This window comes from Suillus subaureus (genome assembly GCF_016647635.1).
Source record: "Suillus subaureus strain MN1 chromosome Unknown BJ212scaffold_56, whole genome shotgun sequence".
In the NCBI taxonomy this organism is placed as follows: Eukaryota; Fungi; Basidiomycota; class Agaricomycetes; order Boletales; family Suillaceae; genus Suillus; species Suillus subaureus.
In genome coordinates, this window is record NW_024538612.1 from 48,676 (window position 1) to 76,637 (window position 27,962).

Genomic DNA, 27,962 nt, shown 5'->3' on the forward strand with positions numbered 1-27,962 from the left:
CTAGCTCCGAGTGCATTGTCAGACGGTTGCCCAGCATAGCCAAGATTCACGACAATTCCGCTCTCCATTACGACTATTTTTGCTCGTGGCTGTTCTCAGAGCAACCGAACCTGTGTATTGCTCGTCCGTGCAGTACTGATTGGAACATGAAACTTGTTATAACGCTCAAAAGGGAGGTGCACAGGTCCACTGCTTCCCATCCTTTTTTCTTCCACTATCAACTCGCAGGCTCGAGTCATTAATACTTCTTTTCTCCCCCGGACTGCAGGCAGTCTGTCGTTTTAATTCATTTGTAAATTTGCTTTCTAGAGCGTTATGTTTGCTTCAGCTAGCCTCACGACCCTTTTGTTCCTTCTGTTAACTCAGGATGTATCGGGAGCACCAACAACATCAACGGCTGTCGTAGGGTGGAGCATGCCTATCCGCAGGCTTAACCCTTCTTCGCAGAACTTCATACTGGTGGCTCAGCAAGCAAAAGACCAAAGAGATATGCTTGCTGTGAAGTACGGTGGCCAGTCGCTTCAAGCAAAGGGGTACTGGGTATAACCTGTATGTTAAGTCTTTTATGCCCCAAGTGTTTCATCCTCAACGCCACGCGTATAGCATTGTCAATCAGGGAATTGACACAGGGTGCGCAGAAAGCTCTGTCATCTAGCACGCTTTTGCTAATTCGACATTTTCAATAGCTACTATGGAACCATAGCAATTGGGACGCCGCCAGTGTCCTATGATGTGATTCTTGATACCGGTTCATCGTGAGTGCAGTAGTGAATTTTTCGGCGCAAATCGCTTAGAACAAGTTTCTCCAGCGATCTCTGGCTGACTAGTTCTACTTGCGGAGCAGGCTGCGGAACCAGCCCTACATACGATCCTGCGAAATCGTCTACTTTCCAAAATCTCTCGACACCGTTTGAGATCCAATATGGCTCTGGCGCAGTAGCTGGTTATGTTGCTGAGGAGACTGTTCAGATGGCTGGTTTCTCGGTGGCAAAACAAGGCTTTGGTACGTTGTCATGTACACCAAGTGCTTAACATACACGTGACAAAGCTTGTTAGGCGTTGTCAATGCTCTTTCGTCAGCCTTCAACACGAACCCTGTATCCGGAATAATGGGTCTTGCCTGGAGTACGCTTTCTTCCACGCAGCAGATGCCCTTCTGGCAAACTTTGGCTAGCGGTGGAAGTTGGGATTCTGCGTTATTCGGGGTACAGCTCACACGGTATGTGGAGACTGACTGATCTCATTATGTTTTCCTGACTCGTGGCTGGTAAGCTATGGCAATGTGTCCGGTGCAGCTCAAAACGAGCCAGGAGGAGTTATTGACATGGGTGGGTATATTTCTCCCACGTTATACTCTCCAGTTTAATGTGACAATTTGACAGGTTACACAAACAGCAGTCTCTACACGGGAACAATTGAATACCATAACCTTGTTGGAACACCACAATACTGGGAGATTAACATGAATAGTAAGTAGAACTCGATATACATATTACAGCTAGCTGACGTGTTTGATACCCTAGCATTGACTGTACAGGGAAAGTCCATCGATATCGCCGGGATCTCGACGGCTATCATCGACACGGGAACCACAAACATTGCAGGCCCTGCCAGTGCTATTGCGAGCATCTACGCACAGATCCCTGGATCACAAGCAGGAACGGGCCAAATGGAAGGATATTACACTTATCGTAAGTACCAATGCTGTCATGGAGTTTGTTGGCTGACAGGACAACTTCAAAACTAGCCTGCAGTACGACGGTGAATGTACAGTTCAACTTTGGTGGTAACAGTTGGTCAATGAGCTCCGCGGACTTCACGCACTCCCAGGTCAGCACCACGGAGTGCCTTGGGGCTTTCTTCATCTCCTCAATCGGCCAGGGGGGTCCTTCGTGGGTTATTGGCGACGCATTCCTTGTAAGTTTCCATCACTAGTTCTACGTTCTCTGGACAGCGTCTGATTGATGCACAGAAAAACGTTTACTCTGTCTTCAAGTACAGTCCCGCCTCTGTTGGTTTTGCTGCGCTATCAGAGACTGCTATCGCTCAGAATGGTGTCAAAGCTGCTGTACCATCTCCGACAATCGGCGCTGTGACGGCTGCTACAAACACTGCTGGTGCTGTGTCAGGTGCTGTGTCAAGTGGTCCTTTGAGTACATTGCTCTGTTTCTGGCTGGCTTCAGCATCGATAGCTTTTTTGTTCTGGTGATATTGTTGATATGGACATCTGACATAATTACAGGTTGTATTAATACAGACATTACACATGATTATCCATTCCTTGCAAGAGAACTTATGCTGCAGTCAAGCTGCCATACTGACCAGATCAACGCAATTGCCGTGAACCTTTCTGGCACACTTGCCGCCTCCGCATCCAGTGACAGGCATGTCCGCCTCTGGCGGCTCTCAGATCGACGAACCGTTGCCATATTCGACCACTCTTACTGGGTACAAGCTTTGCGATTGGTTGCTCGCCTTGAACGACCATTCGGCCCATTTTTGCTAGCGCAGCGTGACGGAGAATAGAAGAAACTCGGAATGGTTTCAGATCATGATGATATCATTTCCCAAGTCAAGAACATGTTCACGACATTGGCGTCATGACCCTAGAGACATTGCAGTGTAATTTTAACTTTTCAAAGAATAGCATTGATGAGCAATTTTCCGAACTCGTTCTTGCTTGTCATACTTCGCTGATTCACAACAGCAGACACAAAATCCCTACACACTCAGAGGCTTCCCTATGAATCACACGCAAATTGCGCTGTTCGTTCAAGTCTGACTTCTGGCGGCGGCGAATATGAGCTACAGCCCCCCGCATCCCACATTGATATTCCGTTCGTCTGCCCCTGATGCATAGCGTCTAGAGAGTATTTATATTTGGAGTCTTCCACCGTCAATATTTCTTTTGCGGCGGCTATAGTTTCAAGTTCTCCATACATTCTATGTCTAGTAATGAATTGAGCCACCCATTGTAAGGACAACGCAACAAAGCCCTCACATTCGAAGCAGTAACGACCAACATTTCTTGGAGATACGGCACGAGGAGACTTTGAGGAGATTCCATGTTTATCTATATGGCTATGGGCGACTGTCACGAAGACACAGAACTTGGCTGCAACAACAACAGACAGTCTCCCCCAGGCATAGGGGCAGAAGGGAGCGATCTAGTACGTGTCCTACAGTCCATTTGACAGTCACAAGTATCGTACGCAGAGGTACAACCAGGGCACTGGGGGCCCTTAGACTAGATTGTATTGTCCTCCGTAGAGTACACTCTCAATAGGACATTAATCGGAATTAAAAAAACGGTAGCGATCTAAATACTCAAGGCCAATCCTCAGGACTGCGCATTAATGCCTAGCGTATACCGATTACTTGCGAAGGGTCCACAGTAAACTCTGATCAGTGATAACCCTGCAAAAAGGGTGCATCTAGCCCGTTTCTTGAACTTTCTTCGTCTTTCTTCAGGCTGCCGCTAGGGCTGAGCCAGCGCTAGCCTGACCGTAGCCCTTGGATGTGAGGGGAAGAACTGTAACTTCACTATGGCTGAATGTCCTAACTCCAGTCCTCGAAATTCTCAACCTAGACTTGCAATTTGGGTCGGGACAAGCAACTTCGGCATCCGTGCTCATCCAATCATTTGGGTGGGTAACACGCTGCTTGGCTGCTAGAAGCGGTAGAACAGCACCTAATTACACACGGGTGAGCAACGATAATGAAACTGAAAGAAGTAACAATCAGGATATTTACTGAGCGAGTAAATGGAAAATGCTTGTCCAGACGGGAGATGAAGCATTTCTCCTTCGAGGATAAAATGGTCACCCTCTTTCGCTCCACATAGTATACGTTCCCCTGGCGGGCATATGACCTCGACACGGAGATCATACAGCTGGAACGTATCAACTGGCGGCAATGACCCAAGACTGCCCATTTGGCGGAAGCGTTCGGGACAAGTGGTGAACGGATGCAATGGTGGGCGCTTGATGCAAGTCGGTTTGGCGGCAACTCTACCGGTCCATAGATTACCGACATCCTGCCAGGTTGATAAATCCCACTCTTGTACAGTGAGATCGACAGTGGAGCCCACTGAAAGCAGGCGTGTGCTGTCGGGTGACCACGCAAGTGATACTGTCCTGTCCCATGCAATCGGCAGCCCCCAGAAGTCGGCACTTTCACAAAACTCGTATTTCCAGCCACTTAAACACAAAATTCTCAACATAGATATCATTCTTTCTCTAATACAACTCACTACGAGGTCGAACAGATACGATTGAAGCAGAATTGAGTGAGATGGTTGAAAGTGCCGAAGTCACGCAGAAATGTCACCTGCCGATGTGTGCCGTGACGGAGTTTCAATATTGCACACACCAGTGCCGACTGGTGCTGTGCTGCTGGTCATGGGGCTGGTCCGCCTTCGCAAATCTATCAGCGGGAGACGAGGAAAGCTGCGAGCTTCATCATACCCTACATATGAGTCGCGCATCCAAGCTGCAATTCAGGAAATTGCAAATGGGCTATGTAAATCTGTTGCAGCTGCTGCAAAGGAGCAAAATGTGAGTTGTCATTCATCATGTGATTATTTACTCAACTGGTCTAGGTATTGTGTCAGACACTGAGTGATCAACGCTTGGGAGTCCATAAGTCTCATTAGCATGCTCACAAGAGTCAGCAACTGTTATCTGCTGCACAGGAGGAAACCATTGTTGACTGGTGTAAACTGGCATCTACATCTGTGACTCCTATCCACCCAGCAAAGTTGTGTGCATGCATTAAAGAAATAACTGGTTGACTCCTGTCATGAAAATGGCACAATTGGTTCATTTGTCATCATTCATCCCTCTGTGTATCTTGACCAAGTGGACTGGACCCAAAGCATGCTTGAAATTTCAACAAGGATACCATTGGGGAGTTCTTTGAGATGCAGAAGAAGCTTGATGATGACTATAATAAAAACCCACTGGCATCACTCACTCAACATCACAACTGTCAGCCCCCATCCCACATCCAGTTATCCCCACATATGATCAGGCAATGGTGTTGATGAAGGAGAAACTTTGGTATGAGCTCCAGTGCATGTATGGGCAGAATGGGGCATTAGTCCAGACAACCCAGATACTGACTGCCCAGCTTGACGCTACAAATGCACACTGTACAATGGTGCAGCAGGCATTGGCTCAATCTAGATTGGAGTTAGAGAATGTGAAGAAAAAGAAGCAGCCAAGGAAATCCATCAAGTTATGGGCCTGTTTCATGACCCACCCAGAGCTTGAGGAGGACTTCAACAAAGCAGAGGAGGAGTGGCGTGAAAAAGACAAGGCTGATGCAGAGAAACAGGCCAAGAAGAAGATGGAAGACAAAGTGCACAATGCTCAGATTGACCATGATATCAAGTCAAAGATGTTTGATGCGCTCTCAACACTCCAGTGCAAGGATGATTTTATCACACATGCCAGCACTCTTAAGATTTCAAGAGATGGGACAGTTGAGGAACTCTGGACTAGAATGAAAGAGTTTCTTGCTGATGCTGCCAATCAACACTTTGCTGACAATCCATGTTTTGCCACACTGTTCCAGACAGGAAAAACACATTCAAAGAATCCAGCCACCACATCATCAACAGAACAAGCCAGTACTAGTAGCACTTTGCAGGACAATGGCACTACCTCATCCAACACCTCCAGTAATCATTTCATCACCTCGCCTGCACACTCTTTCAATTCAAATTATCCCCCACATTTTACCCACCAGCCATATTTTCATCAATTCTACACTAATCCAGCTCTCCATGCACCATCTTATTCTTCAACACACTATACTAATAATCCATCCAGTGGTCCCATTGCATCATCATCAAATTTACATAGACAACCTCAGTATCCACACAATGTACATGGTCTCCCTACACATCCCCCTCAATTTTACAACTATGGTACTAATCACAGTCACCCTCATACTTAGATTCTACTAGTAAATACTGTACTTGCTTGCTCACGCTGAATACTAACAACCTCCTTGTGCTCTTGCTTGACTGCCAAGCTGACTTTGAAACTGACCTATGTGACATGTCGTGACTTTCAGTGACATTTGTGTGACTGCCGACTTCTGGACTGCCGATTGCATGGGACAGGACAGTAAGTTGAATACAAATCCGCACGGGGATGGGGTCGGTGAGTGAGCGGTAAAGTTTAGGCCCTCGTTCCTTGATCCCATATTTAGAAACTCGTCAGACGGCGAATACCGAACGCAGCTAACCCGATTACTACAGTCAAGTGGACTTCTCCTCGTCTTTGTGTTCCACTGTTTTATTGTTTTCCGATGATGAACCGCACGTGGCTGTGGGCTTTGATGGTGTCGAGCACGATGAAGATGAACTTAATGCTGTAGGATTGCGGCGTAGGTGTCCAAGCAGAGGTGTGTTCTATTGCCTTGTACTCTTTTATTGTTGTGCTACATCAACCTGCCTCGAGGCCCGGGATATGATGCAGACCCTTTTTTGAAATTGCAATCAGAGTATCACACGTACCTCGCCCGACGGTTTGACGCCATGTGCATTTTCCAATCATGGAGACCAACAGGGAAACCGGATTTGCCGCAGTTTTTCGAATTTAGCCTTCCGTGTGGCATTCTTTTACCTGTCAGTGCTCGATATCTGCCGGATGGCATCGGGCTCGCATCAAGTCATGTCCTGCTTCTCGTGTTGGAGCGCTACTCCAGGATGTGACCATGCGACTTGTCTGAACGATCTTGCGTATGCTCTTCAAGTGCCGACTATTCACTGGTGCACCTCTCTTCCACAAATCTGAGATGCATCCAGCTGTCACCTCATTCATTCCATCTACTAGTACTGATGCATCGAATGCAACCCCAATCTCGTTTCCAGACTCCCAGAGGCAGCTCAGTGGGATGCAAGCTGATTGCCTTTCTTCACCAACGTGAATGGCGTTACGCAAGTTTGTGCAGCGATGTTTGTCCGACCGCATTCGTAGACTACAAAGCATGCTATCGACCCTTTGGACGCAAAATTAGATGTATTCGTGAAGTGTGGACGGACCACGAGGAAGTTTACTGCGAACACCTGATCCTCAGGGCAGACCAACAGCGTTCTCCACCATTTGAGTGTGCGGGAGTCCGTACCTGCCCTTGATATTCAGGAGTTCTCGAACCTTTGAAGCGCCCGACATACAGGTGAGCTTTTAATCACGATATAGAATTCTGCTACTGATTCGTAACCAGAAAAATTGTATGGAGTGGATTCAGGGCGTTCGGCCATGCAGAAGTCACTATACTGCCCATTCACGAACCTTGGTTTCACAGTCGGGTTGAACAAATCCAAGATAACGAAACAGCTGGATTGCTGCGTTTGTGAGAGCTTCTGCTACTACTGGTACGGCAAGTGCTGATCAGAGTCAACCGTGGACCCCTTTGCGCATACTTGCTACACGCTGCTGATCTGAGAAGTATTACGTACAACTTGGATTGAACCAGGATGTCCAGATTTTGAAAAGTCGATTAATAACCCATCCAAAAGGCAGCGGAGTTTTGGAAGACACATCCAGCAGGTTCGATCAAATGCAGGGTCCTGCATACATGTAAAATGCAATGGGGGTGTAGTTGTTCTGTTTACGTTCCGACTGGGCAGAGCATTAATACGTACAACCTGAAGCGCGTGCCTATAAAGGGTAAACGCAATCAACAAGCTTTGACAGTGACATACAACTTGCACACGACCCTCTATTTCCCCGCATTAAAAATGACAGACGTCGACTGCGACATGGACTTTGAGTCGAGCTCATCGTCATCTCGAGATTCGTCCCCGTCGTCGTCGCCGTTGTTAGGACCCTTAGACTCATCTCCGCCCTCGAGTCCGCAGCATGAGCCGTATATACTAGACTCCCCACCCCAGACACGTCTAGGTTTCTCTCATCCGTTCGCGGCCTCGACAAAAGCCAACAAACGCCCTCCACAGCGGGAAAAGAAGGCAGATACTCCCCCGAGTACACCTCCCGCGTTTACTCCCACACCATTGTCCCGTAGCTCAGTCTATTCTCGCTCGCTGGGAGAAAAAGACTACTCGCACGACGAAACATCAAGTCTCTTATCTCTAGACTCGAGCACGTCGCGTTACATTGATCGCGATGAGCGATTATGGGACGACGCGTTGCGCAAACCCTTCGATACAGGTAACGGGCACATAGACCTGAGGTGCCGTATTTCCCAGTTTCATCAATCTGACCTTCCTGACGCGTCTTATCTTGCATACAGCAATCTATCGTTGAAGACCATCCCTGCGTCGGTCGCCGATCTCGCGGGTTTTTTCAACACGACGGAATTGTCCGAGCAAAGTTTATTTTCCGGACGCAGTTTATCACGCGTCAAGACCGAGCCAGCCTTCAAGTCCCGAGTGCGTTCATTCGAGCGGACAAAGTCCATCATAGACTCGGGCAAGGAGCGACATATGCTACAGCTCTACCTCTTTGGAAACAGCATCCACCATCTTCCTCCTGAGCTTTTCAAGTTAGAAAATCTGACTGTGTTAAGTTTGCGTGCGTTTCTTTCCTGTCTCTCATTCTTATATATTTATCAAGTTATAGGCGGGAACCAGTTGACATACATTCCCCCGGAGATATGTCGTTTGATCAACTTGAGAGAGCTGAATATCTCGCAGAACCGCCTGCCATACATTCCATCGGAGATGCGAGATATGAAACTCTCAAAGTTACAGCTCAACCCAAATCCTTTCTTGACCGAGCCAGCCTTTTCTCGTGTCCCCTCGGCCTCTCGCGACATCCTGTCTCAGCGGCGGTCCATGACTCGCATATTCTCACAATACAGGGAGTCGGCGGCGAATTCATCGAGAGCGATCACAGTATCTCCCCTGACGACATTTCTTCCGGGCGTACCTCCACTGGCTGAGATCTGTTATCGGAAGTTGCTTTGCTCACTGAAAGGCGACAACTCTCGGACTGTGCTCAGCGAATATTATGGGGTCCCTCTTTCCGATGTTTGGAACGTGCCAGAAAATGTACGCGAGGTATTGACGGACAACGTGCCCGGTGTTTTTAAGTCAAATGATATCCCTCCCAAGCCTCGAAAGCATGGCCGGAGGCCATCGCAGGGGTCGGGCGGGTGTGCAAACCCGGAGCACAAGGGCCGATTCTTCGTGAGGCACGCTGTAGAGCGATTCACATGGGAGCGTCACATTGCTGGTGTAGACGTGGGTGGAGCAGTTCCGCTGCGATGGAGAGGGTGCATAGAGACGTGCTTGGCATTCTTGGATGAGGGTGTGCGACAGGTTAACGCTCTAGAGTTGCCACCCACGGATACGAGCGATGCAATGGATTTTGATGAGACAGATGCCGTGATGGCAATGGACTTGGGCGGGTTCGACGTGGATGAATTTGATGACTGAAGGTATATCACGAACAATCAAGACACTCCATATGGTGACAAATCTGTATAGTAAGTATCTGTTTCACCGTTCTGTATCATGTACCATAGCTTGTGCATCATACTTTATAGTATCAGTGACTAGTGACTATGCCTTACAACTGGTTTGTAATCACTTCGAATTCTGCTTTACGTTTACATGCTTGGGAAATTTTTGCACGCTCCAGTAACTAATTTACAACTTCATATTGATAGACCAGGATTTCGAATTCTTCCTTAGCCGTCATTGGAGTGATACAAACAGATGCGCTTGTGCTACGGCCGCTACATTTGCAACTGCTACGTACCAGAGGCCGCCAAACAGCAGGTCGCCATGTCACCTTGTCGCCACGGTATACCTTCAGGTGCACGCGCGCCGCGGACTTTTGGATTGGGGGGACGAGTTCACAGTTCCTGCACTCCACTGCATTGGACAATTCCGATACAGTCTGCCAGGTGCTTGAATGTGGTTGAATTCCCTCGCATCATTCCGCCTTGCGCTTCCTTCCAGATTAACCACTGCTTCCACTCACAGTTGCGGATGCCACTCCTATGAGTGAGCCAAGCGATATTCCTGAACAATATTACACAGGTAAGGGTGTCACTTCCTGAGAGAATGTAAATTCACTCTGTGCAATCAACCCGCAAACGATTGACGAGATTTTTTGACACACTTTGGCTTTTGAACCATTCAAATCGGTGCACAAGTGAGTTTGCAACCTATTCACGCAAGCCTAACTCACTATTGGAAAAGCTGAAGAAGATGGCAAGCTAGAAACGAGTGAAAATGTATTGCTCGGAGTAGGTGGGTGAGGCATCAGCCGTGACTCTGAAACTTGGTATTTTCAGGTGGCCTTCGAGTCTCGATACCAATATCACAGTACGTTCCAGTGCTATGAGATGGCCGGTCGGTTAAACCTCTCCTACCTTTATGCCTAACCTGCCGTTATTCTTTCTGTATATTTTATCCTCGCCCATTGCCTGTATCATGGGATAACTTGTTCTTTCAGACCCTGATACCTCAGGTGGAAGGACGCAATCTACTTGACTCCCAGGACGTGTTCCAATAAAGCGTTTCATCGCCGATACCTCCAGACCCCTCACTTGTATCACATTGCTTCCCCCACACTACAATCCATCAAAATTCTCACAACAGCGCTGGATTCCAGGGGTGCCGTCCGAGTTGGTGCAACCTTCGGTGAACTGGGTGACTCCCGCGCACAAGTATCCGCACGGAGCCCAATTGCATAATATGTTAGTCTCCGAGTCGGGCGTGGCTCGCACGCCAAGAGGACTGATAATTGTTACTGCGAGGAGAATGGCTTTCAAGAAGTTCATCTAGACCATCAATGTCATAAGTTGGGTCTACGGTTGGTGAGTTGACTCTTACCATTGCGACTGTATAACTGGTGTCAAGCTAAAGCTGCGGGCCTGTTTGTTTTTCTGTTGTTTGCCGGTTTTATGCTCATGCAGTAACACGCATATTTGCTACTCGTCAAAAAAAATAACGTCTAAGTTCAAACTCAGTATCATGCCAGCACGGTGAGCATGGAGAATCTAATAAACAAACAAAATCATTCAATCCGATCCTCTGTCTAGGCCGACGGCCGCATGAAAGCAAAATGGAGTTGATTGAACCAGACTCTTCAAGATTATTACCTGGCTGCTGGCATTACTAATTGTTCGCATGCTAGGAGAATGGGGAAACAAATTTTCTGATCTTGAGCTCCTTGGAGACTATGAACCTTCGCGATAATTGTATTACTATAAAAGTATAATAAAACCGAAAGCAGGTGAAGTTGCGAACTGCAGACTACATCTGCCTTGTATCGCATTCCGTTACGGTGTCACGGAAGTTAAGCGAAGGCGTGTTAGTCCAGCCCAGGACTCGAACATCCATTTCACGTGTGGAATCGAGGCAGATGGGCTTCGGGATCTGCGGGTCACCATGGACGAGATATTGCGCTGGCCAAGCCCTTCGGCAGACGTTCGTGCTTGTCTGTCCATGTGATCATCGCCTCCCGGAGCTGCGTGATTTCACATTGGACAGCCTTTTGGAGCATTTTTCTAGCCGAGCAGTGCATCGGAGAATACAAGAAGATCGCATCACACCGTAATATCATTGCACACGTCAAAGACGTGGCTTCAGTTCACAATATGAGGGACATCACGACTGTAGAAATCTTGGAGCTGTATGGATTCTTCGAAAGTCCAGGGTTTTTCATTTCTGTTCGTGCGCCTGCACCCACTGGCACCGCCGCCTAGCCCACTACCCTTGGACTTCTGATGAAGCTAATTCAGCTGTGCAATGACGTGGCATTGGTTGCAGTACATAGATTAATGTAGTCGTCGTCCATGACAGGTTACTACCTACAACTCATAAAGGACTGTCCAGTAACAGCTATCCTCCATCAAATCATATGGATACATTGATTACAAGTGAGTGTGGTCCAAATTTGTAAGCGTCCGTTAGTCCCATAAACATGAGTCCTTCATTAGGAAGGGGAATCCAGATAGCATCGAAATTAAAGGAGGAGCACTGCTGAGAAAGCTAGGAAGAGAAGAGTAGACAATGATGCGCTCAGTACATGTGTACGTGGGGCATCGCTTGTGTTCGTGACGGCTGCAGATACTACACCAATGGTCGCGGAAGGGACGGTGCCTCCAGCGCCATTTTCAGCGATTGCGACACTTGAGAGATTGGCGAAGCCAATCGAAGCGGGGTTGTAGCGGAAGACAGAATACACATTTTTCTAATAGAATAAGGCTTAGTATCGTAGAACTCGAGGGTCGTTTATCATTGCCACATACCAGGAAAGCATCGCCGATGATCCAAGAGGGGGAGCCAGTACCAGTACTTGCTTCAAAGAATGCACCAATGCATTCTGTTGAACTGGTTTGTGCGAAGGAAAAATCTGCTGGGCTTATCGACCATGTGGCGCCACCGAACGATAGCTCTACATTTACAGTCGTCGAGCATGCTAATTGAGCGTTGAGCCACTCGACCTCGCGACGCTCAAGAGGTTTGCTTACGGAAGCTATAATATCCTTCCCATTCTCCCGTAGCTGGTTGTGAGTTTGGAATCTGTGCATAGATGGCTGCAACTGAGCTGGCCGGACCGGCTATATTGGTCGTGCCAGTATCGATAGCAGCAGTTGTTCCTGAAGTAATAGAAATGGAGCTGCCTTGCACAGTTAATGCTGCATTGGAATAAATGAGCGATTTCTTATGAGTTAGTAAATCACTTACAAGTCAGTGGTATATACCAATATGAAGGAGTTCCGGGAATATCAATGTAATCAATTGAGCCGGTGTACAAACTACTGTTTGTGTAACCTAAGAGCAGTGTTGTTTGAGTAGATATTTCACAGGTTGAAACGTCTCATACCCATATTAAGGACTCCTCCGGGCTCAAGATCCTGGGCGGTGGTATCATTTGTATACCTGTTCCATGTCAGTGATACACTTCATTTCAAAGAGCAAATGTTGTCACCGAGTGAGCTGAACAGCAAAGAGAGCCGAGTCCCAAGAATTACTGGAGGCCAAAGTCTGCCATAAGGGCATCTGACCTGAACTTGCTATGGATTGCCATGCCAAACCAAGCAAGCCAGAAACCGGTGATGTTAGCATACCTGTTGACACTTCGTCAACAACAGCTGTAATGCACGTAAGTAAACGCCAGCGGGTCTGTTAGTAAGAGGAGATTCTGACCAAAACCTTGACTGGAAACGGAGAATCCCGCCATTTGCACTGTGTCCTGTGCAACATAGCCAGCTGCAGAACCCGAGCCGTACACTATGTCGAATGACGTAGATAGATTCTGGAAAGTTGATGAAGATGATGGGTTGTATGTAGCACTCGTCCCGCATGAAGATCCACAAGAAGAACTAGCGACCCAGAGATCACTGCGATAATGTATTACTAAATTATGTCAATACGTCAGCTGCACTGGAACTTACGAAGAGCCCGTGTCTAATATGACATTAAATGACATTGCAGGTGTACCAATAGCCAATGAACCATAGTAGCTGTGCGGATGCTTCAATTAGGGAGCCATGCACACCGGAGAACATATCTAACGCCTACCTAGAATCATACAGCTGATCGACAATCCTGAAAAAAAGTTCCACTTAGCAAATGCATTTCCCGCTATAATACTACGCACAGATTGTAACCAGTGCTTCTTTTCTGTGCTTTCGGGCTGCCATACTTTGCTAGCAAGTTGTTCCTCTGACTCTTCGCCAAAGTACCCCATTCGGTGACATCTCGAGGAGCTTGGTTCCTTCTTACAAGGGAAATGGTCTGACCAGAAACCGGAACTATGTCCGTCGGTGCTCCAAAGGTGTCCACAGGTAGCGCGAGGAGGGATGCAAGAAAGATTAATGGTATCATGCTAAGACTCAGGCCTCAGCTTTGAGTGTTAAGTTACCAGAGAAGATCCAAGCCGAGAGACCACAAGCCAGTGGAGAATGAGAAATAACGAATGTGCAGGACGCCACCCATCCAATTGCCCTGAAATACATGTCGATGATACACTCAGCGCTGCGCATTTATCCGCAGCTAGTGGCTACATAGCTTCCGACATTGCTAACGGCCAGGTATGAGAAAGCTCTTACGTACACAGTGCGATCAGGGCATGTGAAAACCTGTGAAAATGACATGTGTGTGGGAATAGCCTGAGGAAATCAGTGGATACACGAGCTTGCCTACAGTAAATTATGACATCATATACCCAGTAATAATGACTAGCAGAAAACACAGCGTCCCCTGCATGTTGGTCCAAGAAGGCTGTGCGTAGGTGGGGCTGTAAATGCACTAGTAAGTAGTTCATAACCGCAGTATTAGGCTTGTACAAATGACACTAAGGTGGCGAGGAAAGCGGAAATGACAAATGTCACTGCGCGAGAGGTGCGTGTTGACGGTGCTGCGCTTGACTCTAAAGTGAACATTGCCGAGTTAGCACCGAGCGTAGCGGAAGGTATTCCTCCAGCTTTGCCATTCATTGCGAGTGCGATTTCAGACAGTGCTGCGAATCCGACGGACGGGGGATCGTATCGGAAAACCGAATAAACGTTTTTCTATCTCGTGGCGTTAATTATCAGAAGTGGATATCGCGCCAAGAGAACATACCAAGAACGTATCGCCTATGATCCAGGGAGGGGTCTCGCCAGATGTAGGTATTGCGTAAAATGCGCCATAGCATTCATTCGAGGTGCCTGTGGATGTGAACGCGAAGTCACCGGGGCTTACTGACCAATTGGGCCCTCCAAACGAGATCTCCACCACAACAGCAGTGTCGCAGGCTTTTCATAGAGTTTCGGTCTCCTTGATGCCAAAGAAATATGTCGTACTTACGATAAGTGTAGAATCCCTCCCAGCTGCCCGTCCCGGGCTGAGATCCGGGGATCTGAGCGTAAATGGCTGCGATCCCTGCCGCAGGCCCTGCCACGAGTGTCGTACCGGTATCGATGATAGCATAAGACGCACTGCCACCTAGTAAAGGTATGTATTTCCCTTGCACAATCATCGCTTTCAAGGTGCTTGAGCGACACAAACAAAGTAAGATTGCAGTGAAACTCACAAGTAATTTCTTGAAGCCAGTACGAGGCTTGTCCATCGGGAAGGTCCTGATAGTCAATCGTACCGGTGTATAAACTCTCGTTTGCATATCCTGGAAACGAAGGTGAGACACGCCAGGAATGACATGACTTGCTCTTGTACCCATTGTAAAGATCCCCCAGGTTCTAGTTTGCCAGCTTGGCTGTCATTTAAAAAGCTAGATCATTTACAGTAAATGTCCCTGGGGTAAATGGACATAACAAGGATATATTACCGCGTCAACTGGAAAGCCATCAAGGGTTGACTCAATTGGCCATTACTTGCAAGTGCCTGCCAAAACGGCATGACACCAGAAACTGCGAGCGACTGCCATGCGAGACCAAAGATTCCGGTGACAGGATTTTGCAAGAAGTTCGTCGCGGTAGTTGTCACTACCCCTGTTACGCGTCAGTATTGGACAATCAGATTAGTATGACGATAAATAGTTAAATTTACCGAATGCTTGGTCGGAGATTGTGAAACCAGCGATTTGAACAACATCTTGCCCAACGGTACCTGCTGCGTAACCTTTGTCGTAGGTTACACTAAAGCTCTTATTCATATTTCTAAACGTAGAGGATTTTGCTGAGTCAAAATTGCCCGTTCCTGCACACATAGACTGGCATGCGGACGAGGCAATCCACATATCTCTGGGGAGAATGTTAGATAGGTCCGCTTCTGCGTGAGTACACGACGCACGAGGATCCAGTGTCTAAAATTACGTCAAATGGATAAGGCGGTGTACCAATAGCCAGAGATCCGTAGAAACTGCAGAAATTGAGCATGCTTGGACAGAGGTGGAATACACGACAGACTTTGCATCCAACCCCTGGTTGACCATCCTTTTCATCAAAGATTAGCGTCGCACTTCAGTGCATTCAGGTTAGATAGTTCAGCATACAAGTTCTCGCCCGTTCCCCGCTTTTGACTAAGCTGTGAAGAGTACTTCGCAATTGTGGCGTCCCGCAGGTTCTTGGCATACTCTGCCCACTCTGAGACATTCCGTGAAGGCTGCGTCCTCCGTGTCAAAGGTATGAATTGTCCAGCAGATGGTGTGTGCCCCTGAGGTGCCCCAACCACCTCCGATACGATGGAGAGCAAAACAATAAAACCGATGGCCAATGACAGAGGCGTCATGAGAGGAGCTGAGCAAAGGAATACGAGGAGAACCGGATTATAATACAAACAATACTGAGCATGGGGAAGAGCTGCAAGGTGGGAATGACCAAGAATCACAGAATCGCGTACTCGAGAGCACGGACACTCTGTGGGACCGTAGGGAACGGTTGCACACATGACATCGCACAGCAGCTCTCACGAGTAGCGAGGTTGTCCTAGTAGCTGAGGCCCATAAAATGGCCGCTACCCGTATTGACGGTGGGCTGGATGCCGACGTGCTGCAAATGCCTTGGAAAATATGAAAGAAGTTCAGGACGCAACTGCTGACTGAGCGCTGAGGTCGTCAACACGAGACAAAGATCTTGTCATATTCCCCGGAATTGATCCGTAACATTACCGCGTCATGTTTGCAACCGCAGTACTTGGCAACACTGCCATGGGCCTGAGTTAGTACTAGTAGTGAGTTACAATAATTGATAGACCCACAGGTATCCCTTGATTTACTGCTGTGTCAACACCGTCATGATTCAAGCTGGCATCGGATACTTATATGTTTTTTGTTCCATGTGTCCGCGACTCCACAGTGGGGAAGGTTCTGTCAGATCCGTATGTTGAGGTGCCTGGAATGATCTGGGTTCAAGGCCGCCATTAGTTGATCATCGCGGCCCACTTATGTAAGCCATGTCCTGGTCATCATTTTTGCGCAAGAGTTATTGTACCCGCGCTTAATCTTGACGATTGTCAACTTCACAGAAATACCTTCATACCCTAGTCTTGTATTACCGAATGCATCACCGCGATATTTCTGCCATTTTCTGTGCTGGTAACAGCGGACCCTTGCAATTCACGTCCTTAAGCTGCCGAATCTGTCGAGAGTGCCACATTCGACATCTGGGACAAGATGGCATCATACATGCACTGTACTGTGTCCCAACGCTTTGCCCATCAGCCTAACGTGGTTCTTTCGGACATGCATTCGTCTGATCCTGTCTGGTTTGCTCATATGCCTTCGTCTTATGCGGATAACCTAAGTGCGCTGTCAGCTCCCACTCTCTGCACTGCTGCCCAGCGCCTTGGCTGTCACCGATCTTCCGTATGCGTCAAGGAGGTGACTGGCAATTTATATTACAGTACAAGTAGGTAGGGAGTGTTGGATGGGCTACTAAGTCAAATGTAAGAAGATACTACCTGTACTAAACTTGTGGCGATCTTGATGACTTACAAATACGAAGGATATTAGGCGAACTAAAGCCAATGAGATTCTGCATGAACAGGACTGACATGGATAGCGTTGACCGGAAGGCCGTTCCCGTGTATGTCTGAACGAACTTGCGAGAAGCTGGAGTCTAGGATGCTGTGACAGGGTGCTGGATATGACTCTGGGAGCCGCCGGCCGGACAACAGAAACGAGTACTGACATGTATTGCATACATCGTGGAACGTTGTCTACAAGCCTTTAGAATCAAACAAAAGAATCGACCAGTCAAGGGAGTCGGGGACTGGCGGCGGGCCGTCGCTACGATCTTGATATCATGGTCAAAGATAGTGTTCTTATCTTGGGGACAGCGATCTCAGGATCTTAAATACGTTCCCTCAGCTTTTCCATGGAATCCCTGAGGGGATGGATGTCTAGAGTGTGGTCGGTGTACAATGCTCTATATATAAGTATACACTAATCAGTACACATCCCTTTTATCCGTCATGATGTCGTACTACTTTTGCTCTCCATTGCTATTCTGTACTGTACCAGCATATCCACGCTGATCATTTTCAGGCCCCATCGATCGGCAAACGATCGGCAATCATCGCGCCGCGCCATAGTGCCCAACGCATCGTCATTCACGAGCTCGCATAACACTCCCCCTAGAGGTTGATTGGTAAGGGCACAGAGATCGACACCCGTTTCCGTATGACCTCTGCGTTCTAGAACGCCACCGTTCTGTGCTCGCAAAGGCACCATATGCCCTGGACGACTAAAATCGGATGCAGTCGAAGTGGGATCGACTAACTTCCGCACGGTGAGAGATCGATCATGAGCGGAAATGCCAGTTGTTGTGCCTAGAAGATTTTTTAATCGTGGTACAGGCTTCAGAGAATTAAAAACAGACCATGCTTGTAGTCTATGGTGATGGTGTAAGCAGTTTTGTGTCGCTCCTGGTTTTCGGGAACCATCATGGGAATTTCGAGTTCATTGAGACGCTCCTCGGGAAGAGAGATGCAGATATACCCGCTAAAATAGACATGAAGATGGAATGCATGGGTGCAAAGGAGTCATACCTCGTATGCTTGATCATCCATGCCATGGCTTCCACGGAACACTGACTCGCGGAAATAATTATATCACCCTCGTTCTCTCTTCGCTCGTCATCCATAACAACAACAGGTTCACCACGCGCGAATGCGGTAAGTGCCTCCTCTACTGTATCAAAGGAGAACCCAGTGGTTCCTAGTGTGGCGTCTTCTACTCGAGAAGGCACCCAAGCAGGACTAAAGGAGCCATTGTGGGCCCCATTCGTTTTAGCGAGTCTGTGATGCTCTGGCGCAGAATCTTGAACCGTGGCGGTGGGCATTGTAATAAAGAGACCTGCGGAATGCTCTGTTCAAAGTACTGTGTGATCGGATAATAAGGGGGAATATTGACCTTGGTATGTTATTTTACTTCCCGCGATTTGACATCGATTGCTGTGTTGTCAGCAAATGACGTGGACGTGAGCAAGCTGTCGGATCGTAAGCTTAGCGCGCTAGTTTGCTGTAACGCTCATGTTGAGCAAGAGGTGAGAGACCGACGGATTATAATCAGCGAACTTAGAAATCAAGTGCTGAGACGCGGTTCTTCATCACTAATACCATACTACTAATAAAGCCGAAGCAAAGCCGGAAAGCCTGTGCTAAATTTAACCTAATGGGCACTAGGAGTTTGCACACTTATTTCCCCTACTTCGACCTCCGAAGCCCGCGCTTGTTCGGACAGGTTCCTTCAATCAAGCCCAAGGTCTCTCATAGATATCTCAGTCTGAGACTTTTAAAAATAATAAACAATGTCACATCTGGCATCAACTGGTAAATGGGACGCAAGGTATCTTTCTTATCTTATTTCGGGTTAGATGGTTTGACCACGTCTGGTTCGAAGATACGTTGGTCCCGTACCTCATGACGCTGCATACTATGCCAAGTGCATGCTCGGTGGTGTTCTTGCATGCGGTATCACTCATGCCGGCCTCACACCTCTTGATGTGGCAAAGTGTAACATGCAGGTCAGTTTATCTAGCTCTTTCTGGCTCTGTGGTGTCCCATAGCTTTTTAAACAGGTGAACCCTACAAAATACAAGGGCCTCACGACCGGTCTTGCAACGCTCATTCGCGAGGAGGGTCAGACCGGTATCTGGAAAGGCTTCGGTCCCACCTTTGTCGGTTACTCGTTACAAGGCATGTTCAAGTTCGGTCTCTATGAAGTGTTCAAGGACCAGTACATGAACTTGGCCGGTGAGGAGCTTTCTAACAAATACAAGCCCGCTATCTGGCTCGCTGGTTCCGCATCGGCAGAGGTCTTTGCCGACATCGCTCTCTGCCCTCTCGAGATGACCAAAGTCAAGATCCAAACCAGCCCTACTGGCACGTTCCCCACTACCTTTGGTGCCGCCCTTGCGGAGATGAGCAGGACCAAGGTTGAGACTCGCTATCCCTTTGGCTCCCTTGTTCCTCTATGGTCTCGTCAGGTCAATTGCTTTGTTTTGGTTCCGATCACATCTTACTTATGACGTAATAGATCCCCTACACCATGGCCAAGTTCTTCTTCTTTGAGAATATCGTCCAGCTCTTCTACACTCACGTCTTCCCTGAGCCCAAAGAGACGTATGCAAAGACTACTCAGCTCGGTGTCACTTTTGCTTCTGGTTATCTTGCTGGTGTTGTTTGCGCTGTTGTCTCCCACCCGGCTGACACTGTGGTCTCCCTCATGGGCAAGCCTTCCAACAAAGGCAAAAGCATTGGCACTATCGCATCGGAAACTGGCCTAGTCACACTTACAACCAAGGGTCTCGGAACCCGTGTATTGATGATCGGTACTCTCACTGGTACGTGAATTTTACAATATTTTGAAATCATTAACCAACCTCGTTCATCAAGGCTTCCAATGGTGGATCTACGACACTTTCAAGTCATCAATGGGTCTCGGCACCACCGGTGGCAAGTAGACTGCGCACTTTTCTGCACTGGTAGTCAGTGCTTATATGCCTTTCTTCATTTACTTGTCTAATTTACTATGACATGAGGACTCACAATAGATATTTGCTCCTGGAAGTATACCGTTTTTGGTTTACATGGATTATTCCCTCTTGCTATCTCTACCTAGTACACTCCCCGCTATTTTTTCGGCATACAATAGATTACGATTGTATTACGACCAATACCACTCCGTCCTCCTCGCACGTCCGAATCAGCGCGTCACCTGAAACAAAGTATGAACCAAGGATGAGCTCGCCCGAACTCTGTTGCTTTTCGACCGAAAGAATAATGATGCATACGCAGATATCTCGGCTTGGGCGGTGCTTAAACCCGCACGTTAAAGAGCACCCTGGCCCCTCTGGAGCAGCCTGGAGCACCACACTTATTTATAATTCCACAGTTCCATATAATGTACTTTCGATCGAGCAACAGTCCCGGCGGGGTGTGAGCGGCTCTGCATCTGTACAGCCACGACGGGCGGTATTGGCAAGATGCTATCAAGATGCTCCGTAACTTTGATCGTGGCACTCTTATCTGGACACTTGTGAACCGTTAAATTTGCATTAGAATTTGGAACCAGGTCTTTCGCTGATACAGCATCGGTGGCATTGATAAAATGTTCAAACGTTCATCGACGACAGTTACCAGCAGTTACTCACGATTCGATATCGTCCTGGAGCGTGGCCAAGACAACGCGGAACTCGAGTGTGACGAAGAGCATTGAGTCTGAGGTGAAATTCGGTCATTGCTTGGTTACTGTGCAGGAGGGGAAAATAGTTTCAGTGGAGGAACGCGGGGACATGCGTTAATCACACAGGACGGGTTCACAACATGGTATGACGCGAGTGAAATCGATATTTCGGGCGATGCAGTGAGACATGGTTCAACTTGTTGTTGAAAATAACTTGGTTTGCACTCACACGGCACATGCGTGTGTCAGGCGGGGACTGGAACTGAATGGAGTTGGCGTTGAAGTAATCTTAAGTCGCCGGTACACATACGTGACAGCCGACTTGTAGGTCCAGTCAGGTGGGACCTGGAGGGTCCTCACTCCCCGTTCGGATCGCACCCTCGATGTCCGAATGTTGTAATTCATATGTACAAGTAAGTTATCGCCAAGCTACCGTGATTGAATTTATCGTCCGAGATAACGGTGAATCGAGACAGACTGCTGGAAGAAGATCGATCCAAGTTGTTATAAACAGTACTTTAAACCCACGTGTGGTGATGTGCGATGGGTTTGGAAATCGATGAAAACCAAGCGACAAATTTCCGACGATATTGCTATCATAACATATAGCCTTGCTGGCTAGAAGATAGCTGAGTCATTCTGGTCGAACAGCCATAAGCATTAAGAGAATATTTAAAACTCAGTACAAATCGGTATAGTCGACAAAGCCGACGTAAGGAAAAGACCTCCGAAAGACGGGAGGGTAAGATTTGACGATTACCCAAGCCGAACAAAAAAAGAGGACGAGTTGTCACGTCGCCTCCCACGTAGCGTACCGGGCGCGACAACTTCTTCCGTGGCAGTTCATTCAGCGCCCATTTGTTTCTGAGGTTACATGATTCACGCAGGGGCAGGTCACAGTATGTATGTAGGTGGAAATCGCCAATCATTTTTAGAAGACACGAGCACTGGAACGTTGCTCAAGGCTGTCAACCATGACACGCCGAATGAAAAGAAGTGGCAGATTCGAACTTGCGTAAAAGTGATATCGCACGCCCTGAGTTGCACTTTGCAACAAGAGTGACTCCGACTGATCAATAAACGTGGCAAAATTTAAGATGTCGAAGTCTTCGCGACGTCGTCGGGTCGGTTTATCGCGTGCTATCCAATGCAGTGCTAGTACTTGTTGAAATGAATTTGTGATTGCAAGGAAGGTGGATACAAATGAGACACCATTCCGAAGCCTGCCAGCGTGGGAGACTTGTGGAACAATGAGTGCTACCCCCGCCGCCGGGCTGGTAAACGTGGCTGTTGAGTACGTATTTGCAATGGAGCTTGAAAACATAATCATAATTAATGTTAGTTGCGCAGACCGCTATCGTAGGCGAGTCTGGGCTGGCCAGGGCTAGGCGCCGCTGTGCGATGATACTACTTGCATACATATGAACCCTGCACGTGGAAGATAGTTATCGGAGCTGCCTCGAACAAATCCCCATAACGACCGCAATTCAGGCAGAACATGCTGCCAGTGTGGATTATATATATATAATGAACTTGTCAATTTTGGATGCTCGTCTGATACAGGCCCGGCACTGTATTGGCCACTATCATAGTTTGAGTCCATATGCAGTATAAACATAGCGCCGTGGCTGCCATTGAAATATCAATTGGCACATGTAGCACAACGAGCGCTCCACTCTTCAACTTTTCAACCGTTTCCCACTGAGTATTTGTCCGAAAAGATTGAATGACAAACCGAGCAACAAAGCTGGTTGAAAATATACACATACGATCAGTCGCGATGATAGCGAGCCTTGGGTTTGGAGAAATTCATTTTGTTGTTGTCCGCTTGGCATTGAAAACGTGGAGGATATATAGACGTGTCCCATGTCTACAGGGGTGAGTTTCTTTTTTCTCCCTTATTGACTCCGTGGAGGCAAAATGCGAACGGTATTCTACACTTCTCCCGATGCCAACAATTCCCAATAACTCTGAAGAACATTTCTCCCAGAAATTTAACATGACTAGAGGATACAATGTGCAAGGTTCTGCACTAGGTGCACGTGTATTATGTACAAAGCTTCGAGCACTCGGGTAGATCGTGTGAAAATAATTTCGGTTGACCTTGCACCGGCAACGTGCCGGCAGTACTAGTACATGTGACAAAGGAAGGGGCAGCGTCTATCCGATCACTCGTGACGACGCATTGCATTGCATTTTCATTTTCATTTCATTATATAAAGAGCGATTGTTTCAACGCTCTTGTTTCCTTGCCCTTGTGCTTTTGTCGTCGTGCACACTTGATTTCTTATTCTCTTCTGTGATGCACTCTTCCTATTCGCCACTTTTCACTTCAGGTCTTCTAGCGGAGCGACGGGCGGGTCTCTCGTCTGCACACAGCACCAACCTTCCGGTCGTCCCATCAAGTTCAACGGGTACATCTTACAAGGCACATACTGCTGCTGCTAGTGATCATGCCTCGGCATTTTATTTCACTTTGCAAATGGGACAAAGGGATACCGTTGAATTTCGGTCATTCCTATCCCTCGACCTGGCAGACTCCAATCGCTCGATTGCAGGTCACAGGCGCAAGCATTCAAATATCTCAAAGTCTACTAGTTGGACTTGTACAACCGATAAAACCTCAGCTCATGACTTGTCGTAAGTTTAGCCTTTGTACTCATTTGCTTATCGTACTGACCTTTTACGTCTAAAGACGAATCGAAAGACCCGCTTTTGTCCGTCTTCCACCATTACCTTCAGCATGTGCACTCCACCGATCGTCTCGTGAATCCTTGAGGCAAATTCCTTCTCCTAAACCTGCTCCGATATCATCTACCTTACCCGAGCCCCCAACATCCCTTGATCGCGCCCCGAACTTCTCCCCTCCATCAAAGCCACTTCCGTCTGCGACCAACACATCTTTTCAACTCCCCTGTTATCGCCCATTAGCCCATCAGGAAAAGGGTCATCCATGCGCTCCTCGTCAATCACTTCGCATCAAAGACGAAAAAGTCGCATGGATGCTCTGGCATGTCTCGAGGGTCGCTCTCGTGCTGCTAACCGCATCCCGAGGTCGGGTCTACGAAAAAATTTCATGAGCATGAGCGATGATGAGGATGATGAGGCTAAGGCGCTTTCATCACTGGGAAATAGTCCCTTCATTCAAGTCGAGGATTTCGGCTCGTTTGCAGATATCGAAGACGAAGGAGATACGGTCATCCATCTCTCAAACATCTTTCCCCCAAACAACCCACTTTTCCTCGTTCAGTCTCAGTCTCACAGCCCCCGAAACGACAGAGAAGAAGCACTGTCGACACATGGTTTCCTCTGAAAAGCTTCATCGATCTGAAAGACGATGATCTATCATGGAATTGGCGGAGCTTTATCGAGATCGGCGGTGTCTCATAAGGCAGCTCTCCCATATGCTAAATCACACTTCAGGCTGCGCATATCCTAGAAAATCCTTATTTCGATATTATACCTTGCGGTGCAAGCACATAGGATGCGTCAGTCTTCGTGCGTATATCTACATCTTCACTTATTATCTATGAATACCCACAGCCTTTTAGTATACCGCACTCGAACAGTTTCTTCTTTCATGTTCATTATTCAACACTTGTACTCTACTCATTACATGCACTCGAGCGATTAACCATACACACATGATATCTTCGCTTTCTGATCCTATCGTTTGTGCCCTGACTTCAGTTGTCCGTCGTAATGATGCACGGCTCTTGAGGAGTAATTTATCTTGGTTTTAGATCTGTTTCACTTGCATGCCTGGGTCCATCACTGTCAGTTCATGGATTTACTTCCATTGTGCTCGGACTACGTCCCAATGCCAAGCGAGACACCTGCTGTTGTGATGGTCAGATCAGTACTAGTGCGTCGCTCAACTTTGACGCTTAGAATCTCATCTCGATTGCCCTGAGCCACGAGAGAAGACGGTAATGATCGCTGCCGTCACCGACGCCAAAGTTTACTACTACAAATTAAATGTTTCGGAGATAGCAACGTACGACATCGTCGTCAAGACACGGAACCAATTCGGGGATACAATACCTGTGTAACTCAGAACTGAGACTCCGCAGCGCTGATTCACGTCAGACAGCGTGAAATAGTCCCGGAGCGCAAAACCACGGTCTTGGGGCATTCATATATACCATCTCCTCGGAAAGTCTATTGTTGTGGCTATCTAATCTAAGCGCGTCTGAGTCGCCCCACTTTCCTCTGTCGGTTTTTTGGTCACATCTGGCTTCCGCATGTTGCGGGTCACTATGAAGAGTGAGCGTCAACACTAGTGTGTCCTGAACGTGCTCACTACTAACTATAAGACGCCCCCATCGATGCCATCGACGCAAACAGTTTGAACCCGATGCGGTACCAGGTTTCCCGGCATGCAATAAAGCCTAATAAAGCAGGTGCTGTCCGTGTCAGTGATGAGTATAACACAATTGATCAGGGTAGCATAAGAGCAAAGTTTGATCCAAAACTACCTCTATCAAAGTGACTGTGGGCATGCCGCATCAACAAGACAGCTTGGCAATCTAGGTACCAAACCCTACCCCACCGGCCGGACCTGTTGAATGACTAACTGTCGAATGTACGTATCGATGATGATCCGGGCTATTCTCAGTAATTGATGGTGGTATGAATGTCACAGGCACTTTGCTGAACCTGAAGGCAGTGTGCGGGAGCGGAACATGTCGTTAGTCCCACCGGGAGACTTGAAGGAAGACGAATGTGGTATTTGTTTGGTATTGTCGGCGACGGCGTATCAGTGGTATGAGTTACATACAGTATACGTATTGTGAGATACGAGGAGAGGCTGTGAGGTATCAAGCAAAGTTTAAAACATGTCCATACAGCGGGTTTGAAATTGCGGTTTGAAAAGCTGGACATACCCTCTATAAGTTAGATTCTGAGCTGCAATATATCGTCCGATTGTACCAGTAATCGAGTGTAAGGGACCAACAAAATGATAGGGTTGACTTGTTCACCTCCCGAGTAATCTGGCCAACAGCGTGGCTGGGGATGGTGAAGGCGATGGTGGAGAAACAGGGGGTTCGAGACGTTGAGGGCTGGATGAATACCGGACGTGGTATGACACCGGGTATGTCGAGTACCGCTCAGGTGGCGGAGCCACACGGTACTTCGACATGCGGGGAGGCAGTGGAGGAGCCGAATGGTTGGCAGGGCGGTTGGGCTGCGATGGCGACGATTTGTGTAGATATGTTTGGTGTGGATGTGTGCGAGGCCGCTGGGATGTCGAAGCCGGATGTGAAGAGAAATGGGAAGCGAGTGCGGGTGCACTAGATTTTGATCGGAGTTTTGCCTTCTCCGTGGCATGCTCTATCTCGCGCTTCTTCCTTTCATTCCTTTCCTTGTCGCTGGATTCTTTTACCTTTCTTTCTTTGTCCTTGCGGGTGTCTTTGCTCTTCCCATCCTTTGTTCGCTCTTTTGATGCACCCGACCGTCCTTCTCCATAGTGGATGGGAACAGTGCTCCTTGGCCGTAACTCGGGCATATCGATTTTACTCAGATGGACTACAATGTTGCTCGGCGGAGTATAATCCTTGCCTTTTGCTTTGTCTTTATTATCGTCCAAATTAATCGTTTTCGGACCCTTGCGTGGTATCTGGACCGTATCATACAGAACATATTGATAAAGATCTTTATCGCCTAAATGGCTTTAGTAAATGGAGCCGCTATAAGCCTAGAAACTTACCTGCTTTGTGCCGGATACGTTTCGTTTCCTCAACGACTTGTAACACTTTGGGAGCCTGAGGTGCATCTGAAGAACGTATGGATATAAACAGCATCGCTTCGTCCTGAAATCCAATTCGTTATTCTGTCCCTGTTATTACGAGCACGACCAACGCACACGCAGCATCCGTGCACAATATTGCGCGTAATCCTTAGCAGAACACTCGTCAACGATCAAGACTTCATTCACTTCGCCTCTGGATGCCTGGATTTCGGCAACCCTTTCGACACCTGTTTTTGGCGTGGGTTTTGGCGGTACGACTGGTGGAGAAGATGTAGGTCCGCCTGACACCTTTCGCGCAGTCATCTCTGTAAAGCTTTTTAGAGCTGAAGTAGTTGCAGCAAGAGCAGCAGGTGGTGACATTGTGTTGCTTTCGTTGGGTGAATCGTGGTACGAATCGCTGACATCTTGGAAGGTGAGCAGTGCAGTCAAGATGACGATTTCTAGCCCTTTTCGATCATCTATATCAAACCTGTTTACACTTATCAGTCACGTCGCGGGGACTCTTATATTCAACCTTGAGCTCACCTATTGAGATTGTAATCTAGAATTTGGACGGATGCTGTCTTTATTCTACCAGGAGGTTCCTTGGTCACCGCAACCATAACAGGCGGGTCGGGCTTTCTGATCATGAAACATTCCTCTCGTTTCCATTCAAATTCGTGTCTGCCATAGTGTGATTGAGTTTGTATGACAGTTGCTGTGTTCAGAGACTCACTCCTCCCATTTGAAGGACCATCGGAAAGTCAGGGTGCCAGTATATTTCAGCTCGGTGACCTTAGAGGGATTGTATAATTCTACCGTTTTATGTTTACTCGTCGCGCTCGGAGAAGTAGCAGAGACGAGCAAGGATTCTGAAATGGGGTCTGCCACAGCTCAATCAATTGACGATTGAGCCCAATTGACAACGTACACACCATACACCTCGATTTTATAGACTTGCCCGGGTATACGTCGCTTTCGGTAGTGTACGTTTCCCGAAGGATCAGTGAGGTCAATCACAAGTCCACTCGAGTCAGAGGTGTTTGGTGTCAGAAGGAGCGTGAAGAGATTTTGGTCCAGACTCATGGTAGATCAAGCTCTGCTAAGAGTGCCCAAGTAAGTCGCGGTAGATTACGGGCCAGGTGAATGATAATCAGCCTCCAAACGTA

The 27,962-nt window shown here is 47.8% G+C and overlaps 11 protein-coding genes across 11 annotated transcripts; 5 read left to right on the forward strand and 6 right to left on the reverse strand.

Annotated features, from left to right (window-relative positions):
* Positions 1 to 315: 315 nt before the first annotated feature.
* BJ212DRAFT_1284180 (aspartic peptidase domain-containing protein) lies at positions 316 to 2,209 on the forward strand (the record flags this gene model as incomplete). Its single annotated transcript, XM_041331803.1, has 10 exons — positions 316 to 508; positions 576 to 630; positions 687 to 755; positions 810 to 1,003; positions 1,057 to 1,219; positions 1,273 to 1,328; positions 1,383 to 1,469; positions 1,524 to 1,691; positions 1,748 to 1,917; positions 1,973 to 2,209. The coding sequence occupies 10 exons, from the start codon at positions 316 to 318 to the stop codon at positions 2,207 to 2,209; spliced, it is 1,392 nt and encodes a 463-aa protein (XP_041187041.1).
* Positions 2,210 to 3,467: 1,258 nt separating this feature from the next.
* On the reverse strand, positions 3,468 to 4,402 carry BJ212DRAFT_1449682 (uncharacterized protein; the record flags this gene model as incomplete). The annotated part of the gene is made up of 3 exons (XM_041338732.1): positions 3,468 to 3,691; positions 3,754 to 3,906; positions 4,372 to 4,402. The coding sequence occupies 3 exons, from the start codon at positions 4,400 to 4,402 to the stop codon at positions 3,468 to 3,470; spliced, it is 408 nt and encodes a 135-aa protein (XP_041187042.1).
* Positions 4,403 to 7,753: 3,351 nt separating this feature from the next.
* On the forward strand, positions 7,754 to 9,412 carry BJ212DRAFT_1304188 (uncharacterized protein; the record flags this gene model as incomplete). Its single annotated transcript, XM_041333560.1, has 3 exons — positions 7,754 to 8,205; positions 8,266 to 8,546; positions 8,589 to 9,412. 3 exons carry the CDS (start codon positions 7,754 to 7,756, stop codon positions 9,410 to 9,412), a joined length of 1,557 nt encoding a protein of 518 aa, XP_041187043.1.
* A 133-nt stretch (positions 9,413 to 9,545) lies between these two features.
* On the reverse strand, positions 9,546 to 10,822 carry BJ212DRAFT_1304189 (uncharacterized protein; the record flags this gene model as incomplete). The annotated part of the gene is made up of 8 exons (XM_041333561.1): positions 9,546 to 9,620; positions 9,738 to 9,878; positions 9,963 to 10,003; positions 10,104 to 10,149; positions 10,173 to 10,183; positions 10,474 to 10,557; positions 10,581 to 10,767; positions 10,820 to 10,822. The coding sequence occupies 8 exons, from the start codon at positions 10,820 to 10,822 to the stop codon at positions 9,546 to 9,548; spliced, it is 588 nt and encodes a 195-aa protein (XP_041187044.1).
* Positions 10,823 to 11,403: 581 nt separating this feature from the next.
* On the forward strand, positions 11,404 to 11,694 carry BJ212DRAFT_1392985 (uncharacterized protein; the record flags this gene model as incomplete). Its single annotated transcript, XM_041337086.1, has 1 exon — positions 11,404 to 11,694. A coding segment is annotated over one exon (291 nt), but the record flags the coding sequence as incomplete, so codon positions are not given.
* A 260-nt stretch (positions 11,695 to 11,954) lies between these two features.
* BJ212DRAFT_1486555 (aspartic peptidase domain-containing protein) lies at positions 11,955 to 13,822 on the reverse strand (the record flags this gene model as incomplete). The annotated part of the gene is made up of 10 exons (XM_041341135.1): positions 11,955 to 12,182; positions 12,241 to 12,410; positions 12,463 to 12,630; positions 12,680 to 12,766; positions 12,819 to 12,874; positions 12,924 to 13,086; positions 13,142 to 13,335; positions 13,390 to 13,458; positions 13,517 to 13,543; positions 13,596 to 13,822. The coding sequence occupies 10 exons, from the start codon at positions 13,820 to 13,822 to the stop codon at positions 11,955 to 11,957; spliced, it is 1,389 nt and encodes a 462-aa protein (XP_041187046.1).
* A 449-nt stretch (positions 13,823 to 14,271) lies between these two features.
* BJ212DRAFT_1284152 (acid protease) lies at positions 14,272 to 16,165 on the reverse strand (the record flags this gene model as incomplete). Its single annotated transcript, XM_041331800.1, is given in 9 exon segments — positions 14,272 to 14,508; positions 14,561 to 14,733; positions 14,786 to 14,959; positions 15,012 to 15,138; positions 15,152 to 15,206; positions 15,264 to 15,426; positions 15,485 to 15,678; positions 15,728 to 15,814; positions 15,930 to 16,165. The coding sequence occupies 9 exon segments, from the start codon at positions 16,163 to 16,165 to the stop codon at positions 14,272 to 14,274; spliced, it is 1,446 nt and encodes a 481-aa protein (XP_041187047.1).
* Positions 16,166 to 17,630: 1,465 nt separating this feature from the next.
* BJ212DRAFT_1393021 (3,4-dihydroxy-2-butanone 4-phosphate synthase) lies at positions 17,631 to 18,970 on the reverse strand. The gene is made up of 3 exons (XM_041337087.1): positions 18,425 to 18,970; positions 18,256 to 18,377; positions 17,631 to 18,205 (listed from the first exon to the last, which is right to left on the reverse strand). The coding sequence occupies exons 1-3, from the start codon at positions 18,715 to 18,717 to the stop codon at positions 17,847 to 17,849; spliced, it is 774 nt and encodes a 257-aa protein (XP_041187048.1). The 5' UTR covers positions 18,718 to 18,970; the 3' UTR covers positions 17,631 to 17,846.
* A 215-nt stretch (positions 18,971 to 19,185) lies between these two features.
* On the forward strand, positions 19,186 to 20,609 carry BJ212DRAFT_1469256 (mitochondrial carrier domain-containing protein; the record flags this gene model as incomplete). The annotated part of the gene is made up of 5 exons (XM_041339004.1): positions 19,186 to 19,223; positions 19,278 to 19,401; positions 19,456 to 19,863; positions 19,914 to 20,220; positions 20,273 to 20,609. The coding sequence occupies 5 exons, from the start codon at positions 19,186 to 19,188 to the stop codon at positions 20,338 to 20,340; spliced, it is 945 nt and encodes a 314-aa protein (XP_041187049.1). The 3' UTR covers positions 20,341 to 20,609.
* A 2,755-nt stretch (positions 20,610 to 23,364) lies between these two features.
* Positions 23,365 to 24,452, forward strand: BJ212DRAFT_1449687 (uncharacterized protein; the record flags this gene model as incomplete). Its single annotated transcript, XM_041338733.1, has 4 exons — positions 23,365 to 23,702; positions 23,758 to 23,978; positions 24,008 to 24,306; positions 24,327 to 24,452. The coding sequence occupies 4 exons, from the start codon at positions 23,365 to 23,367 to the stop codon at positions 24,450 to 24,452; spliced, it is 984 nt and encodes a 327-aa protein (XP_041187050.1).
* A 1,588-nt stretch (positions 24,453 to 26,040) lies between these two features.
* BJ212DRAFT_1284106 (uncharacterized protein) lies at positions 26,041 to 27,879 on the reverse strand (the record flags this gene model as incomplete). The annotated part of the gene is made up of 6 exons (XM_041331795.1): positions 26,041 to 26,734; positions 26,769 to 26,875; positions 26,929 to 27,283; positions 27,340 to 27,477; positions 27,530 to 27,677; positions 27,729 to 27,879. 6 exons carry the CDS (start codon positions 27,877 to 27,879, stop codon positions 26,041 to 26,043), a joined length of 1,593 nt encoding a protein of 530 aa, XP_041187051.1.
* Positions 27,880 to 27,962: the final 83 nt, after the last annotated feature.

What these genes read in the sequence shown, in the direction of transcription:
- BJ212DRAFT_1393021 (XM_041337087.1), bottom strand. Translation starts at nt 18,717, where the DNA reads ATGCCCACCGCCACGGTTCAAGATTCTGCGCCAGAGCATCACAGACTC. An exon ending in TGGATGATCAAGCATACGAG is followed by an intron (nt 18,378 to 18,424) that starts GTATGACTCCTT and finishes TGTCTATTTTAG; the next exon opens with CGGGTATATCTGCATCTCTC. An exon ending in CACCATAGACTACAAGCATG is followed by an intron (nt 18,206 to 18,255) that starts GTCTGTTTTTAA and finishes AAAATCTTCTAG; the next exon opens with GCACAACAACTGGCATTTCC.